The following is a 17,034-nucleotide window of genomic DNA, read 5'->3' as shown; positions in this document are numbered from 1 at the left end:
ATTTGAGCGGAAGTTTTGAAGAACATGCAAATCATGACTGGTCTAAGAACCAATCAAAACTCTCCGTCACGCCACGTGATTGCGGAATTCCCCTTGAGTCGGGGCTTTCCAGCAGCAGCAGAGCAATCGATTCACAAACTCGTACGCTTGCTGAGTGTCGACTAAATATTTATTAAAGAAACTGGAACAGATTCGTTTGATGGATGGTGCATTTTGTTGTTGTTTTTCAGGCGTTTGCTAACATTTCTAGCAGTGGTTTAGTAAAGTCGACGTCTAATATAAACTATACGAGAATACGCAAACATCACGGTTGTCCAAGGTAAGTTTGATAAGTGCTCATGTAAGTTAGTAAAAACAAAATTATCATTATTACCGATCAGTTTTGAAACAAGTAATGTGGGTCTTTAAATAGTAGAGAATGCTGCTCTGCTTTCTTATTTAGAAATAATGACTCCGTTACTTAGTAAGTTACATAGAGAAATCTATTTTAAGCTTGTTTTGAAAACATTACAGATGCTGTACAATATGATGCTCCCTCGCGTGCAAACAGTATCACTGCATATTAATAACAAAACCTAACGAAAATTTGAGCAATGTTCATTAATGTCAGTTATCGATAGTGTACAAGTTTTGTCCCGTGTGTTAATTTTACTGCTGCTCGCGCGGGAAATTCCCATCAAAAGTCAGTACTTTTTGGATCTGACTTAACGTTACATGTGCAGGGGAATCACATCCCCATCGAACACCGTGTACTCACTCATAATTTCCATCATTTTCAATCTGACAGGAGTCCAGAGTCGCTTCGGATGACCCTGCAGAGCACAGAATGGCTGGAGCACTAAGGTACAGTTTTATCCACTGTCTCACGCATCCTAGTGAGCTGTCTACCTGTGCAGCCTTTTTTTTTGATTGGGCATCGTTGACACATACAGAATTTAGACGCCCAATAAGCTGTCCTGATTGGCAGCTCACTTAGTTATGAGACTGTGCACACTTGTAAATAAATGTACTCCAAAAGTTTTGGACGTGATTTACATGGAGCATCTAGACTTGTAATTAGTCAAATTTGCATACTGATAGTACTAATAAACTTATAATATGTAAATAATTAGAGGGTTTACATACAAGGATTTATTTAACTCTTTATGCCTATGGAAGACTTGAAACTGTTAAAATCAGATTTATTGTGATGTTTCTACATCAAAAATGTTTTGTTACTTTGAAAAGAGCAAGGTTTATCTTCTTGTGGTTAGTCTTTAAAGAACGTTTTAATGTGTTGTCTATGAGGCTAAGTTGCTTGATTTGAACCTAATTACTGAGAGCAATCATGATTCTGTTTCAAGAGATGTATATGTAATTAATAATTAAATGCATTATGCATACTGAAAGACATGTCAGTAATACATTTTTTTGTTGTTGTTGTTAGCATTTTAACATAAATTGGTTTATGTAAAAAAAAAAACTTATAATTTACAGTCATTTCACACTTTTGGATGGCCTCCTGGCGGTTCCCAGGCCCCTGTTTGACATCCATTGTTTTAGACTGACAAAACCATTTTCACAGTGTCTTTCTTTTGCATTTTCTTAATGAATCTTTTTGTCTATATTTGACATACTTTAGATGTAGGGGTTGTTTGACTGAAATGAAGATGTTGTCATTTCACAGAAGGACAGGATGTGGTTGTCATCCAGAAGAGTTTTACCCTTTTCGGTGACGTCAGGATTTGCGTTTCACTCAAAGTGAGCCCTGACACCTCAGAAAGAAAATTCATAGTTTAGTCTGCTAGTTGTCCCATGGGTTTAAGTATATCTGCTACTTTAGAGCAATCTCAGTACAGCTCATCCTGAAGAGTACAATGCTTCCTCATTCCTGTCAGTGGCAGTTTAAGTAAACTCTTGTGCAATCCTATCATCCAGTGTAGCCAAACATAGCCAATAATAATAATAATGTTATAAATGAAATGAAACATTACAATTTCTTCTCATGTATTAGTAGTTATATCGTTTAGAGATCTTCAGCTCCATTTCCTGTATGGTTTACAGTGGAAGTGTTCATGGATTTAAAGATTTGGCTGCAAGGGCAGGCCAATAGATGGGGGGCAATACCCATCTTTCAGGGCTGTTCTCATGGCATTAGTATTGGTGGCACTATGGAGATATCTGACTAATTCAGTTACACAGACTCAGAAATACATTTTGAGTAAATTACACATGGGTGGATTATTTTTTTTCACAGAATTTAATCAAAATTTTGTTTTAAAAAAGGAAACATAGGAATTTAGTTTCAAAAGTACCTTAAAAAAAAAAAGAGAAGGGAATTCAAAAAAGCCTTTGGAAAGTTGAGGAAATTCAGATATGAGCAGGCTTGATGTCAGAGTGTGAATATGCTTGTACCTGCATTTCTCAGGATTTGACATCAGTGGCAGCAGTGAGCTGGTATTCTGGGGGCTTTCCTCTGTTTTTTTTTCACTGCCTTACTTCCTGGAAGTAACAAGTCAGCCAGACAGAAGGAGGGAGGCAGAGAAAAATGCGGTGCACATATCCTTGTTCTGACACTGAAAGTGAAACGGTTTTGCGTGAGTTCTTTGTGTAAATCTGAGAGCCTTTTTCTCTGCATTTTGTTTGTCAGGTAGGCTAAGTGTACGTCTTCTTGTGTGTAGGTCAGAAGACTGCTGTGGGGAAAACTGGGGAAATTAAATTCATCTGTAGGGGTTTGCAGCTCAGTTGATGTTTTGATTCAGCATTACTGTATTAGAGCACCTTACCTCTCGGGTTTTTTGGAGTTCTGGGTTTTTCTCTGTGTGAAACGGTCTCAATAAGAGCTTCTCTTTCTTCTACATTACAGGATGGATGATACACAGTATCCCATGAAGTTTAACAGTGAGGTGAGCCACATGTTGTCAATATTACTGCTTTAGTTTGCTATCTTACAACAGATGTTTGATTTAGAGTGACAAATTTGATTTTAAATTAGATTTTGGGTGGGGGGTGGCACAATATATTGGTACCATATCGGTTATCTCTCGTATTAGCTGATATTGCATATTTCATTTTAATGCTCATTTCTCAGATTTTTACATTTAGATTACCTTTACCATTATCAAACACTAACTTTGAAAGCTAGTTTAAAAACATTTAATAACACTGTTAAATGTAAATGTTACAGATCTCAAAATGTATAGCCACACTGTACATTATAATGTTGTGATGCTTAAATTCACTTGTAGTGTGTTATTTTTAATATATTTATTTTAACGAAATAGTCTACATTTTTATATCAGGGCATATTATTAGTTATCACAACATAAAAATAATTATTGGCTTATTGGTAATGGCTAGAATTTTATAATTGGTGCATCCTTAATTTTCATACTCAGACACATTGTGATTTGTGCTGAAGGTTTGGTTTTAAACACCCATAAATATATACTTAATATAAAAACACCAACATTTTGTCCTTACAGTTCATGGTGGAACTTCAATATCTGCATGAACCTTTTGAGGCAAAGCCTGAACCCTTTGTGCCAGAGACAGGTAAGTTAACAATGTCTGTGTGAATGTATTTAATGATGTTTTTCGTTTGTTGTTCGTTTACCTTTTGAAAATAAGGATAATTTACTATGTATGATCTGATCTTTATTCCAGTTCATGGGCCTTACCTACAGATAATTGAGGAGCCAAAGCAGGTACAAAAATCTTCATATGCTTGTTTTATTTGCTTCATTTCCACTGTATTTGACAATACTGAATGTGCAGGCAATGTGGGATAATTCCAAAGCATATGCACTGGAATTCCCCAAAAACAGGGTTTTATCAGTGAGTAAGGTGTTACGTGAATAACACTGTATGTGTGCGTTACAGAGAGGATTCAGATTTCGTTATGAATGTGAGGGCCCATCCCATGGTGGTCTGCCAGGGGCCTCCAGTGAGAGGAACAGAAGGACATATCCCACAGTCAAGGTGGGTTATGCCACATGTAAATGTAGCGATGAAATAATTAACAGTACATTTCTAAACGCACACTTTCTTCCTCTACAGGTGTCAAACTACGTGGGTCACGCTCGCGTAGAGATTCAGCTTGTGACACACACAGACCCCCCACGTGTTCACGCGCACAGCCTTGTGGGTCGCCATTGTAATGACAACGGGATATGCACCATTGATGTCGGACCTAATGATCTCATAGCACAGTGAGTGAACACTATTACTGTTCATCATGCTCATATGATCTCTTTCTGTTATTATGATTAAAGTGAATTGCGTAAGGCATTGTGTGTGTATCATCATGTGACGCTTGTGGATTTTGAGTGATGTTTGTGTGTAGTTGTTCAATCTTAATTCATGCTCACATCCTCTATGTCTAGATTCAGTAATTTAGGCATCCTCCATGTCACTAAGAGAGGAGTGGTTGAAGTATTAAGGAAAAGGCTGAGAGAAGAGAAGAGGAGGATAAAAGAGCCTGGATATAAATTTACTGGTAAGTCTGTGATTTCATTATTCAACTGGACATACAGTAACTCTTTACTGCTTACATCCTCATTTGACGCGCTTTCTCTCTCTTACTCTCATAAAGATGCAGAGGAACAGGCTATTTTGCAAGAGGCCAGAGAACTGGGCAAAAGCACAGACCTAAACATTGTGAGATTAAAGTTCACTGCTTACTTGCAGGACAGCAATGGGAGTTTCACAAGAGCCTTGAAGCCAGTTGTCTCCAACCCTATCTATGATAGTAGTAAGTCCTGTCAAACAACATAAGCGAATTTATGAAATTCAGTTAACTTTTAATAAGGACTCACCTCAAAGTTGAGGGGTCATATCTACCAAAATAAACTAAAATATGTATAAGCTATGATTAAAAATAATATATACTGTATATATAAAAATATATAAGATATGATATAAAAGAAAATGAGATTTTACTCATATGTAGTTTAAATTAATCAAATACCTGATAAGTTAGATTTTTTTAAATTTTATGAATGTAATTAGTTTAACATCTTTTATTTTATTTTACAATTTAGTTTTACTGTAAAATTGTTCTATAATTATAGAATGTTCTCTGTTTAAATGTAATTGTCACTTTTTTTTTAGAAAGAAATTACTTTTATTCTGCAGGGATGCATTAAATTGATCAAAAGTAACAGTAAAAGCTTTCACATAATTACTGAAAATTTCTATTTGAAATAAATGCTGTTCTTCTGAACTTTCTATTTATTAAAGTATCCTGAAAAAATCTATCGTTTCCACAAAAATATTGAGCAGCACTTCTTTCAAAAAAACATTTACCGACCCAAACTTTTAAACGGCAGTGTAAATTAGAAAAGTACATGTTGTTATATAATCTTGTTACAACTTACAACTAATGTAAAATGTGCTGGTCTTTGCCCAGAATCACCAAATGCTTCGAATCTGAAGATTTCCCGCATGGACAAAACATCTGGATCAGTGCTGGGAGGAGAAGAGGTCTTTCTGCTCTGTGATAAAGTTCAAAAAGGTTATTATGATTTTCAAATTTCAAAAAGGATTGACAGTCCTTCCCATCCTTTTAGATCAAATGATGTTCATCTCCTTCATTTCCAGATGATATTGACATTCGTTTTTATGAGGAGGAAGATGATGGAGGATGGGAGGCATTTGGAGACTTCTCCCCTACTGATGTCCACAAACAGGTTTGTTATAAATTGACACATGCATAAAATGGTCGACTATTCCAGATTTTGCCATCAGAGGCAGTTTAGCCTTTTACAACGAATGTTTAATAACACTGTTTTTATTCCCATCAGTATGCGATCGTGTTTAAGACCCCACCATACCGCTGCACAGATATCACACGTCCTGTCACGGTCTTCCTGCAGCTCAAGAGGAAGAAGGGAGGCGACTGCAGCGAACCCAAACAGTTCACGTATATTCCTCACAATCAAGGTTAGTAGTGCTATATTAAACGTATAGTCCTTAAACTGAATAAAGCATTTAAACCAACAGATTACGAAAAACTGTTCTAACATACGTATGGGGACCGTTTATATCTCATTCAATAGCTTAATTGTTTCGCTTCCTTTTTGGCATTATGTATATTATGTACGTCTGTGGTTGGTTTCAGCAGTCATTAACCCAATGTCACATGATCCTTCAGAAATCATTCAGAAACAATTCTTATTATCAATGTTAATAACAACAGTTGTGCTGTTTAATATTTTTGTGGAAACCCTTGTATATTTTTTTCAGAATATTTTGAAGAGAATGTTCAGAAGAACAGTGTTTATTTGAAATCTAATAGAATAGAACATTTTTGTAACATTGTAAATGTCTTGCTGACATTTTCTTGATCAATTTAATCCATCCCGGCAAACAGTATTGAACATATTAATTTCTTTTTTTTTTTTTTTACTTACTAACCCCAATCAGTAGTTTTGATCCATCAGATGTATTTCTCACATTTGATGACATGTTGGCTCCTGTTTCCCCACAGACAAAGAAGAGGTTCAGAGGAAGAGGATGAAGGCACTTCCTCAGCCCTACGATCACTGGCGGGGAGGACCTCAAGGAGGAGCAGGGGCCTTTGGAGGTCCTGGATCTGGAACAGGAGGAGGAGGAATGGGAGGAGGTATAGCATATTATATTCCTAAACTCAGAGGCTTCCTGTGTAGATTGCCAATTCAATTCTTCAGGTGTACACAAGACCGTTCATATATGTAACATAGTCAATTTCACCCTTAGGTTTTCAATTTAATCCGATGGATGGTTCAGGGTTTTTCACTGGTGGATGTAGTGGATTTAGCGGCGGGGCACAGATGTCAGGCTCCACCCCACAGGCTGAAAGATCTCAAAATCAGTCGACAAACACACAAACTCAGTCTGGCTCTCAAATGCAACAGCAGCTCTTTCAGATTGGTGAGTAGAATTATGCTAGCTAAACTCAAGACATTGAGATTTTAGGTGCATATGCGCTCAGTGATGTATATTTCCTTCCTGTATTGTTTCCAGCCACAGCTCTGCAGAGTCGTGCTACTTTGATGGCAAAGTGCTCTGCTCGTGCTTTGTTACAGTACTGCAGCACAGGGGATGTGCGCCCTCTCCTGTCTCTGCAAAGACATCTGTGTGGAGTGCAAGATGAGAACGGAGACACGTATGTCTTTTCACATCTCTGCCTTAACACGTCGACTATACTAAATTAAATACTAGGTTATTTTTAAACTTTTCTAGTATAGTTAGTGTATTGTAAATTACTTTGGATTAAATTATCTGCTTAATTAATAAATGTAAATAACAGTGTAGTGACGTTTTTAATACATTTAACAATGGTACACAGATACAATAGTATTGAATGAAGAGGGGGAATAAGTGTAAAACAATTGTGATCAGACTTGAAATTTTAATCTGTATTGTATATTTTTCTATAGTCCTTTGCACTTGGCCATTATCCATCAGCAACCTGGTGTGGTACAACAGCTTATTCAGGCCCTGAACAACACTCCACAGCAGAAGTTTATCAACAAACTCAACAACCTCAATCAAGTAATTTAACAGATATATGCTCTTTTTAAACTACCAGTCAAAATTTAAGAGATTTGTATTTTGTTATTTAAGAATTTTCATTTAATTTCTATTATTATTTTTGAATTTTTTGCTATTTCATTTGAATATTTATTTGATTTTTATTTTGGTTTCATGTCATGTAAAGTTCATCTTTCTTTTCTTCTCTAGGCTCCATTGCATCTGGCTGTGATCACAAAGCAGGCCAAGTTGGTTGAGATGCTGATAAAAACAGGTGCAGACCCGAGTCTGCAGGACCAGGAGGGCCGGACAGCGCTTCACTTGGCCGCTCACACCGGTGATGAGGCCATACTACGAGTGATCCTGGGTCTGCTGGGAGAGCGCCATGCCCATTTAATAAACTCTGCTGACTTCTCAGGTGAGACATACACATGGAATTGTCTCTCAGTCCACTGAAATGGCGCTTAAGGTTGCATCACACGTGAACATGCTGTGAACATCTTTTTTACCTCTTTCTTAGGTCAATATCCAGTCCATCTTGCAGTAAAGAAAGATGGAGAGCACTGTCTTCGATTGTTGGTGGAGGCAGGAGCAAGGATTAACATGCCAGAGCAGAAAAGTGGCTGCACAGCACTACACCTGGCAGTGAGGGACAACCTTTTAAAACTGGCCTGTTATCTCATTACCAAGGTAAAGGACCTATGGAGTGCTAAAGGGTTGAACAGTTCAGATTTCTTAGTTCTTCTGTGGTCATAGTTTCGGTTTAGTTCAGTAAATACTTGTTACATCACTATTAGGGGTTCACGAAGTAGGAAATTTGAGACTGATACAGATGACCCACATTATTGTTCAAAAGTTTGAGGTCTTTTTTTAAATGTTTTTGAAAGACTTCTTTTTGCTCACCTAGGCTTCATTTATTTGATGAAAAATACATTAAAACAGTAATATTGTAAATAAACTTGCAATTTTAAATATAATTTTTTACATAAGTTTTTTTCAGGATTCTTTGATGAATAAAATGTTTAAAAGAATGGCATTTTACTTTTGATAAATTTAATGCATCCTTTCTGAATAAAAATATTCATTTCTGACACCAAACTTTTGAACAGGTGTATTTTACAACACCATAATCAAACAGATATGAATAGTTCTGTCATTCTCGAATATCACTGTGATGAAATACTGGAACGGTTTCTCCTGATTTAACACTTCTTAAGCATAAAGCCACCACAAAATTTTATGTTTGTTGTTTCTGTTATAGCTGAAGGCTGATGTGAATGCGTGTACCTACGGGGGCAACAGTCCTCTTCACTTTGCTGCCAGTCAGGGCTCCCCACCTCTCTGCTCCATGCTGATAGCTGCAGGTAACTGAGAAACCTTCTTTCCTACAAATTTAATACAAATATGAGGTACTTAAACATCTGTGAAGGCCTAGAAACCACAATGAAATGTCATTAAGAACATGGTCGGGCTGCTCATGATGAAGATAAACATTTACTGGATAGCATGTGATTTTTAGTAAGGTCTTTGTCCACATTTTCATAATGTATGACATTCATTAATTATGTTTGATTAAAGCTGTTTGATTAATGACCTTTGTCTTCTTTTTTTAGGTTCTGATAAACGCATGGAGAACGACGAGCCTCTCTTTTTCCTGAGCTCGTCTTCCTCAGATGAAGATGACGAGAGCGAGAAGAATGAAGTCGACAGGCAGCTTCCAGATCTCATGGTTCAGCAAGTTCACTGGATGTCGATATCATCTGAAAGAGGAGCATTTAACCCACGCAAGAGACCTGCTGCGGGACACACACCATTTGATCTGGCCAAATGCCAAAAGGTTTGAACTTTTGTATCTGTAATATCCAAGTATAACGTGTGAACATTTGAAGGTGGATGAATAAATACATGTAATAGATTTAACCTCATGAATCCCCACCGTCTTCCTCAGGTTAGAGATCTTTTAGATGGAAGGAAAGGCCCAAAGCCCAGTTCACTCGCCCCCAAGAGGACCAAAATAAGCACTGAGGAAGGTAATGAGACTTAGATGCATGCTTTATGTCCTCACAAACTCGTGCTTCTAGCATGTGACTGATCTGTATTGGTCCTCCTACAGTGAACCAAGGTTTGGACAGTGAGGTGCTCACGAAACTGTGTAGTATTCTCATTGAAGACCACGTACCCTGGAGAGAGCTGGCGGAAAAACTGGGCATGCTCACACTCACTCACCTGTACCAGGATAGTGCCTCACCCTGCCAGAAGCTTCTCGAGAACTACCAGGTAAGAGACTGTCGTTGTTCTCACGAATTGGCAAATTCTGTTATATGTTAAATAGGCATTGGCAAGTTGCTGTTTGGAACAGCATACTAGCATACTGATGACTGTATCTCTATAGTATAAAGTATGTGGCACATTACGCAAATTTTCTATATGCATGGATTACTTGGATGATCATTTTATTTGCCAAAATGTGCAATACACAGTATAGCTCCTTGTTGTATCCCACAATGCATTGCATTTGGTTTGACTTTTGAAATAACTGCATTTGAAATCACTTTTTTGTTTGAAATTAACAAAATTGAAACAATGACCGAACTACATCCTATATACAGTATGTCTTCGAAACAGTGTATTGCCTTACTTCAAATCACTAGCTTTATAATAATTGCAGAAACTGCAGACTTCTGTCATTCATCTTTCTGTGTTTACATCATATTCATAAATAAAAAATAAAGCCAGACTAAGCTACCACTACTATATGCAGTGGAAGGTGTCCTAACAGTTTGACTCCACAACAAATGGACACTGAGGAGTTTGCTAGCAAAAATGGAAAGCCACAATGCTAGTATTAAAACACTGCTTTTCAGAAATTGTTATAGTTTGCATAGCGTTACATTTGCTGTGCACGCAGTGACAAGTTTCACAAAAAGCGTTTATGTTGGTAATCTCTAAACCAGTTTTTAATTTGGTCTATTTGCCTTATTACCTACCAGCCAAATAATAATAGTTTCTACTGTAATCTGATATGAATTGCAATCATTAAGTCTAATGTCAGTAAGGTATAAAAAACTTTTGTAAACTTGATTTAAAACAATTGTCAAAACGGCAGCTGCAACTTACCGGCTCATAAAACATATTTTCGGATATCAGTTTGCCTTTCGTTATTAGGGGGAATTTAATATAATCAGTGAGATTCGCACTAATGCATTTAACCTGTAACCACCAATGTGCACAGCACGCGACGCGACCCAAGCCGTTAAGATTCTCCCGCACAAAATAGAGGAGCCGAAGGACAGCTCACGTTATTACCAAAAAGATGTTCCTCCGCAAGAAATTTGTAATTTTATGCTCCAACCGCTAAAGGGCTAAAAAGTACCTAGTGTAGATTTACATCTTTTTTTGACTTTTTATTTAACTGAAAATAAGACTTTCTTTAACAAAATATTAAATATAGAATGGATTGCTTCTTACACAAATAATGTAAAGCAAATACATACATATAAATGCATTTTAAATACATTTTAATAAATGTATTTAGTATTTACTAGTATATATTAAATATATTTTAATATCTAACAAATGTATTTAATGTTATATATATATATATGTATATATATATATATATAATTTTTTTTTTTTTTAAAGAAGAAGAGTTGTAGATTGTATCTGTCTGGCTAGACGGATTTTGTATTTGTGCATCAAGTTGGCATCCTTTATGAATGATTTATTAAGCTGGTTTATTTGCATGTTCAGTTGAGTGGTGGTCCTGTGGACGGCCTGGTGGAGGCGCTGCAGTCTCTGGGTGTGAGTGAAGGAGTGAGACTGCTGAGAGACAGCCAACCCAGAGAGGACAAGCAGAGCACAGGTACAGGTTCACACTCTGACAGAGAAACCTCTCACACCGACTGACGACTGACTTCTGACACCGACATAAAATCTTTAATCAGTAGATTGTGAATAAAACATTTTTACTTTCCAGATTCTAAAGAGGACAGTGGCTTTGGGAGTCAGTCCATTGAAGAGGAGATGGGAAATCCTGCAGTGGCCAATCACTGATTATCAGGATCTGTTCTTTGAGGACAACGTGGCACTTTATTTGACGGGTTTTTCAGGTGCGAACTGGTGGACTGTTCATCATCTCAATAAAGTGGAAATACGGCACAGCACGGGAGGAATTGAAAAGGATCGTTTTGAGGTCAAAAGCCCTCGCTGGTATTACATAACAGCAAGACAACATGCCAGAAACCGGTTGCTTTAAGATACTCAGATCTCCATGGTCTGGAGTGAAGCTGTAGTCTTAGTGCAGACAATTCAGTACTTTTATCTAAACAACCACTCGATTCCTGAGATTTCACAGTAATTTTACAGTAAAGCAACTGTCATTTCACAACCACAGCTGTAATCTTGAAATACTTCTGCAGAATGATCTATGAATGTTTCTAGTAAGCTCTGTTTTGATATATATGCAACCTTTTCTGATACATCTGGAGACATCTATCTAATACTGTTTATTTATGTGTATGTTTGGTTGCAGTTATACACTTGTTCAGAGTAAATATGTTTGTGTTTTAATAAAGATCGTTATTCTGTGTCTTATATGTTGACTGAATAAATATAGTAATAAGAAATCTGCATATTAGAATGATTTCTGAAGGATTGCGTGACACTGAAGACTAGTAATGGCTGCTGAAAATTTAGCTTTGCCATCACAGGAATACATTTTATTTTAATATATATATATATATAAAAACAAAGCAGTTATTTTATATTGTAACAGCATTTCACAATAGTACTGTTTTTACTCAAAATGCAGCCTTGAGAGACTCAACACATTAGAAAAATAAGAATATAATAAAGATTGTATTTTCAAAAACCTACATTTTTATATTTAAATATCAAATGAAACCGTTATCCTTTCAAAACAGATTTATTTTGCCTATGCCTTCAAAACATACAAACATTATAGCATTTTTTACTGAGTGGCTGTAACATAATATTCACATTATATACAGCTAGAATGGGTAACACACCAAACACAAAAACTAAGTTATTTCTTATGTTACATTTACAGCAAAATCTTTGGGTGACACCAAACTACTTGTAGTGGTCGAGTGCTCCCTATAAAAACTTGTATAGAAATTTTTAGTCAATATGCTTGAGTCATAAACAAATACTCAAGACGGATAATAAATGTTCAAAATATATAAATAACTTTTCCTATTATTCATAGTGCAGTGAAGCGTAACACTATTGAAGTGCCATTTGATGGAATTTGGGTCCCAGATCATGTCAAAGTCATTTTGTTTTTGTGTCCTAAATGTCTGCATTTGATCTATACGCTGGCAGTGTTAACAGTCAGTTTAGATCTTCATGACCTGGATTTGCATTAGAGTGTTGTTTTACAAGTTTTACAATTTCTTGGATCCGTCATGTTTCTGATATCAACAGGACAATTCATGAGGTTATGATAAGCAGCATAGAAGCTTACCTTCACCTATAAAGCAATACTTCACACAAATTCATTTGAACATAAGAACACACCAGTTTGTAAACAGGTAGAATTATTTCCGACCAAATGACACTCCCTTGAGCAGGTCTCTCAGTGCAATTGAGGTATTAGACGTGGCTACTCTGAACAAACCAGCTTTTAGTGCCTCCTGTTTCACCACAGCACTGAATGGATCATAAATTTGAAAATGAGCGCCTGAGAATTCAATGGCTCGGCCATATCCAAAGGGTTTCAACACAGATTTTGCATCACGTCATTCTCAAGCTCAATACGTATTTTAAATACACATTACACTACATAATACGATGGGGTCGATTATTGTGATGGATTTTAACATCCGTTTCACATGGTAATTGGTCATTGTGTCAATGTGCACTGAGTAAAGTCATTCAGACATTCCTGTTGAAATGATGACAGCACGTAAAGTAATCCCTTGTGAAAAAGAAGTGCACTTCAGCATACTTTTAAAAAGAGTACTTATTGGACACCTAATTGCATGCTTTTTGCAATTAAATGATAATGTATTATAGTTTAAATGCAATAATATATTAAATACAATTAATTGCATTTCACGTTATCTGTAGTTTAATAATAACTTCAATTGCCTTTAAAATACGGTTAAAATATACTGACAAGCATTTATGGTAGACTAAAATACACTTTCATGTTCTGCTAAAACTTGCATATCATATATTTTAAACATTTTTCTAATTACACATTTGTAATAAAGTTGCAATTTAGTACATTTAAAATATAATTATCTTAAATGTAATATATAGAATTTTAATCAAGTACTTTACATGTGCTTTACTATGTTAGTCAATACATCAAAATAAGTGTACTACTTTAAAACACAACAAAAGATTAAAACAATGATTTAAATGTACTTTAAAGTAACTGACTAGATCTGACATCATTACAAAGTGTGTTACAAAACAGTCAAAAAAAGTGTACTCTACACATAAGTGGCCTTAATTTCTTTAATATTATATTATCCTCAAGTACAGTTTCTTAATACACTTTTAAGATTTGAAGTACACTACAAGTGCACATTCATACACTACAATTAACCACACTTATTTTTCACAAGGTATGTGCTATTTGCACTGTCATTATAACTAGTCCGCTATCAAGGTATAAAGAGAAATAATGCATTCATATTCTTAGTAATTATACCAAATGAGGAACTGATTGTCTTCAAACATCTTAGGCATGCTTTGAGACGTGCTTTAAGAAGGTTTAAAGGAATATACAGACTAAGTTCTTGAACTTCCCATAAGGAGTTAAAGCGCTTGATCGACCTCAAATGATGAAATGATCTAAAAAGCAAAATCTACAATGCTTTCAATATATAAAGTGAACAACACATGTTCACACAATAAAGAGGCTCGCTTCTCATTTGGCTGTCGCTCCCAGGGCCACCAGATGAAGTTTGCACTTCAGCTTGTTCAAATGAAAAGCCACGAGTGTTTAAACCGACGATCAACAAGCATGATACACAGATAAACCAAACAGGTTTGTGGCGAAAACACAGACTGACAGAAATAAGACAATGTGAGGCTGGTGCTCCTTCTCATCTGCCCACTGGCAGATTTGGGTTTGCGGTTACTGGCCAGAAAAGCATGCTTTACCAGCGGTCACGTGGGGCACAGCAACCCCAACCACAGTTTCGTAATCATGATGACTTGAGAACAGCCATCAAAGTAAACTGCAGCCGTCCTGGTAGCGCTCTATATTCAGCCCCTGAATGGAGATAAACAACCCCTTCCGCTTGGGTTCTCTCACTATTTGACAGCCTGTCTGTTGCTGTGTCTCTGACTGTCTGAGCGTTTGGTCCTCTTGCTGCTGCCGCTGCTCCTGCTCGACTCTTTGGTGCTGCTGGCATAGCTGTTGTCCTGGGGTAACGTGGGGCTGGAGTGGGCCCTCTGCAGGCCGCCGTCGTCAAACAAACGAGCCTCAAACGCCTCCAGGTCCGTTTCCCCTATGCGGATCTTAGCTCTCAGAAGCATTGCATATGTTCCGTAGCGTGTTTTCTACGAGATACATTTAGGAAGATGTATAAATGGAGTGAAGAGTGAAGGAAGGAAGAGTATAGTAAAAAAATGTTTTTACCTCAAAGTCCATGTACTCTTCCCTTTGCTTGTACTCTTCTTGGTCCCTGCTTTTGGACTTGCGGTCTTGGGGCGTAGAGCGCAGTTCCTGGAGCTCAGCAGAAATGGCTCGAAACCGTGTCTCGTGATACTTAAGCTGCTCCTCCTAGTATCATAATAAAGGGGAAAAAAAAGCTTTATTTAAGATTTTTTTTTAATTTGTTAAAATTCAATAAATATATTGTTAAAAAGTAAAAACTGTCAGTTTAGATCTAGCAATGACAAAAAAGCCTCATTTGAGGATGATCGTTTTTTGTTCATTTGTAATTTCCTAAAATGTCACTAAATATATTGTTAAAAAGGGAAAATAATTATGCAGTAAAGCAGCTTTGTGAAAATATAAATATTTGAAAAACATTTGTTCGGCCTATCAAATTCGTGGTGAACCAATGTGCAAAAAACATAAAGAAAAAAATATATATATAACTATATATGGTACAACCACTCAAAAACAATTAAATGAATTATTATGAATGAATAATTTATGCTATTTGTTAAAAAAATGTTTAACCTTGAAAAATTTATTTAAAAATGTTTATGAAAATAATGAACATTCACATGTATACATGTTTTAAATTTTGTAAACACTTTAGTATAGGGACCAGTTCTCACTATTAACTAGTTTGTAACATATTGGCTGTTTATTAGTACTTATAAAGCACATATTCTGCATGACCATATTCTACATCCCTAATCCTACCAAATACCTAAACTTAACATCTACCTTACTAACTATCAATAAACAGCTAATTAGGAGTTTATTGAGGCAAATGTCATGGTTAATATTTTGTTAATAGCAAGAATTGGACCATTAAGTGTGACCTACATTTTTGCCAAACTTCTTCACATGAGCTTGCGTTTCTGGTCACCGGCATTCACATGCATGTGAATAGTAGTGAATGGAATGAACTGTAGTGTGATGCCCTTTAATAGACAGAAGTGTTGGTTACTTGTGAGAGCTTGGTGTTTGAGCCTGGCAGAAGAGGGCGGCTGAACTTCTTTTGGGAGCCAATGGCTGCTGGGAAGGGGGGGGCAGAGAACATGGCTGCCACCGTGTTGATGCGGGTTATCCAGGACTGCATTTGCTCTGCGTTGCTGGTGGTGAAATGAAAGCACAGGTCAACCAGAGGGCAGCAAGATAAGAGAATTCAGTAGAAGGAACAAAAAAATTTCTAAATTTTCTCTGCTCAAAGAAACTGTGCACTTTGTGTTTAATACAACTAACACAGCCTTGAAAACTGAGCAGTTAGCAGGCAGCTGTTAGCAGGAGAGATGGAGTGGAACAGATGGAGCAGAATGAGAGAGAGAGAGTTTTAGTATGTGTATCTGGGACAGACAGAATAGCTGAGAAGGATCCATCCTCTTGGGAGATACACGTTGAGTCATTCATCTGAGATGAGAACATTTTGACAAGGGCGTTACCAGCCCTGCATGTAAGCAACAACCAGCCGGTGCACTCAGGTGTGTGTGAGTTTGAAAGAAAGTCATTGTGTGTTTTTGTGCTGTCCTGTTTCCAAAAGACAAAGCAACATGAGCTGTCCATGAGCCTTCTGCTGAATAATTCTTGTCGTCACTTATAAAAGTGACAAAGTGTCCAAGTTATGCAAAAAGTTCTATAAAAGGCTAAAAACTGATTTCATTGCCTTTCACTTATACACTACAGTTGAAATGTTTATGGTTGGTATAATATTTCTCTTATGCTCACCCTGGCTGCATTTATTTAATCAAAAATCCTGTAAAAACAGTAATAATGTGAAATATTATTACAATAAAAAAAAAAAAAACATTTTCTATTTAATACTGTATATTTTAAACTGTAATGTATTACTGTGATGACAATGCTAGATTTTGGCATTACAATAGGCTACTAAGAATTGGAGAAAG

The 17,034-nt window shown here is 36.5% G+C and overlaps 2 protein-coding genes across 3 annotated transcripts in view; one reads left to right on the top strand and one right to left on the bottom strand.

Annotated features, from left to right (window-relative positions):
• The first annotated feature begins 104 nt into the window (after positions 1-104).
• Positions 105-12,087, top strand: nfkb2 (nuclear factor of kappa light polypeptide gene enhancer in B-cells 2 (p49/p100)). Of its 2 annotated transcripts, XM_016457779.1 has the most exons (24): positions 105-319; positions 788-843; positions 2,846-2,885; positions 3,465-3,534; positions 3,646-3,686; positions 3,862-3,960; positions 4,039-4,190; positions 4,365-4,477; positions 4,574-4,732; positions 5,390-5,494; positions 5,581-5,669; positions 5,784-5,922; positions 6,470-6,604; positions 6,718-6,891; positions 6,985-7,126; positions 7,401-7,515; positions 7,705-7,912; positions 8,015-8,184; positions 8,756-8,858; positions 9,108-9,331; positions 9,443-9,524; positions 9,608-9,771; positions 11,245-11,356; positions 11,471-12,087. In XM_016457779.1, exons 2-24 carry the CDS (start codon positions 827-829, stop codon positions 11,545-11,547), a joined length of 2,730 nt encoding a protein of 909 aa, XP_016313265.1. In that variant the 5' UTR covers positions 105-319; positions 788-826; the 3' UTR covers positions 11,548-12,087. The 2 variants fall into 2 exon arrangements, with proteins under 2 accessions (XP_016313265.1, XP_016313266.1); XM_016457780.1 differs by lacking the exons at positions 105-319; positions 788-843 and adding an exon at positions 2,611-2,629.
• A 1,811-nt stretch (positions 12,088-13,898) lies between these two features.
• The window catches only part of LOC107666458 (uncharacterized), a 30,116-nt gene continuing 26,980 nt past the window's right edge, over positions 13,899-17,034 (bottom strand). Inside the window, 3 exon segments of the mRNA XM_074186924.1 lie at positions 13,899-15,033; positions 15,113-15,256; positions 16,101-16,245. Coding sequence (XP_074043025.1) covers positions 14,785-15,033; positions 15,113-15,256; positions 16,101-16,245 — 538 coding nt within the window. The 3' untranslated portion in view covers positions 13,899-14,784.

Source organism: Sinocyclocheilus anshuiensis, unplaced genomic scaffold, assembly GCF_001515605.1.
Source record: "Sinocyclocheilus anshuiensis isolate Anshui unplaced genomic scaffold, SAMN03320099.WGS_v1.1 scaffold63, whole genome shotgun sequence".
Lineage (NCBI taxonomy): Eukaryota > Metazoa > Chordata > Actinopteri > Cypriniformes > Cyprinidae > Sinocyclocheilus > Sinocyclocheilus anshuiensis.
Note: the sequence above shows the minus strand (reverse complement) of the source record. Positions and strands in the feature narration are given on the sequence as shown.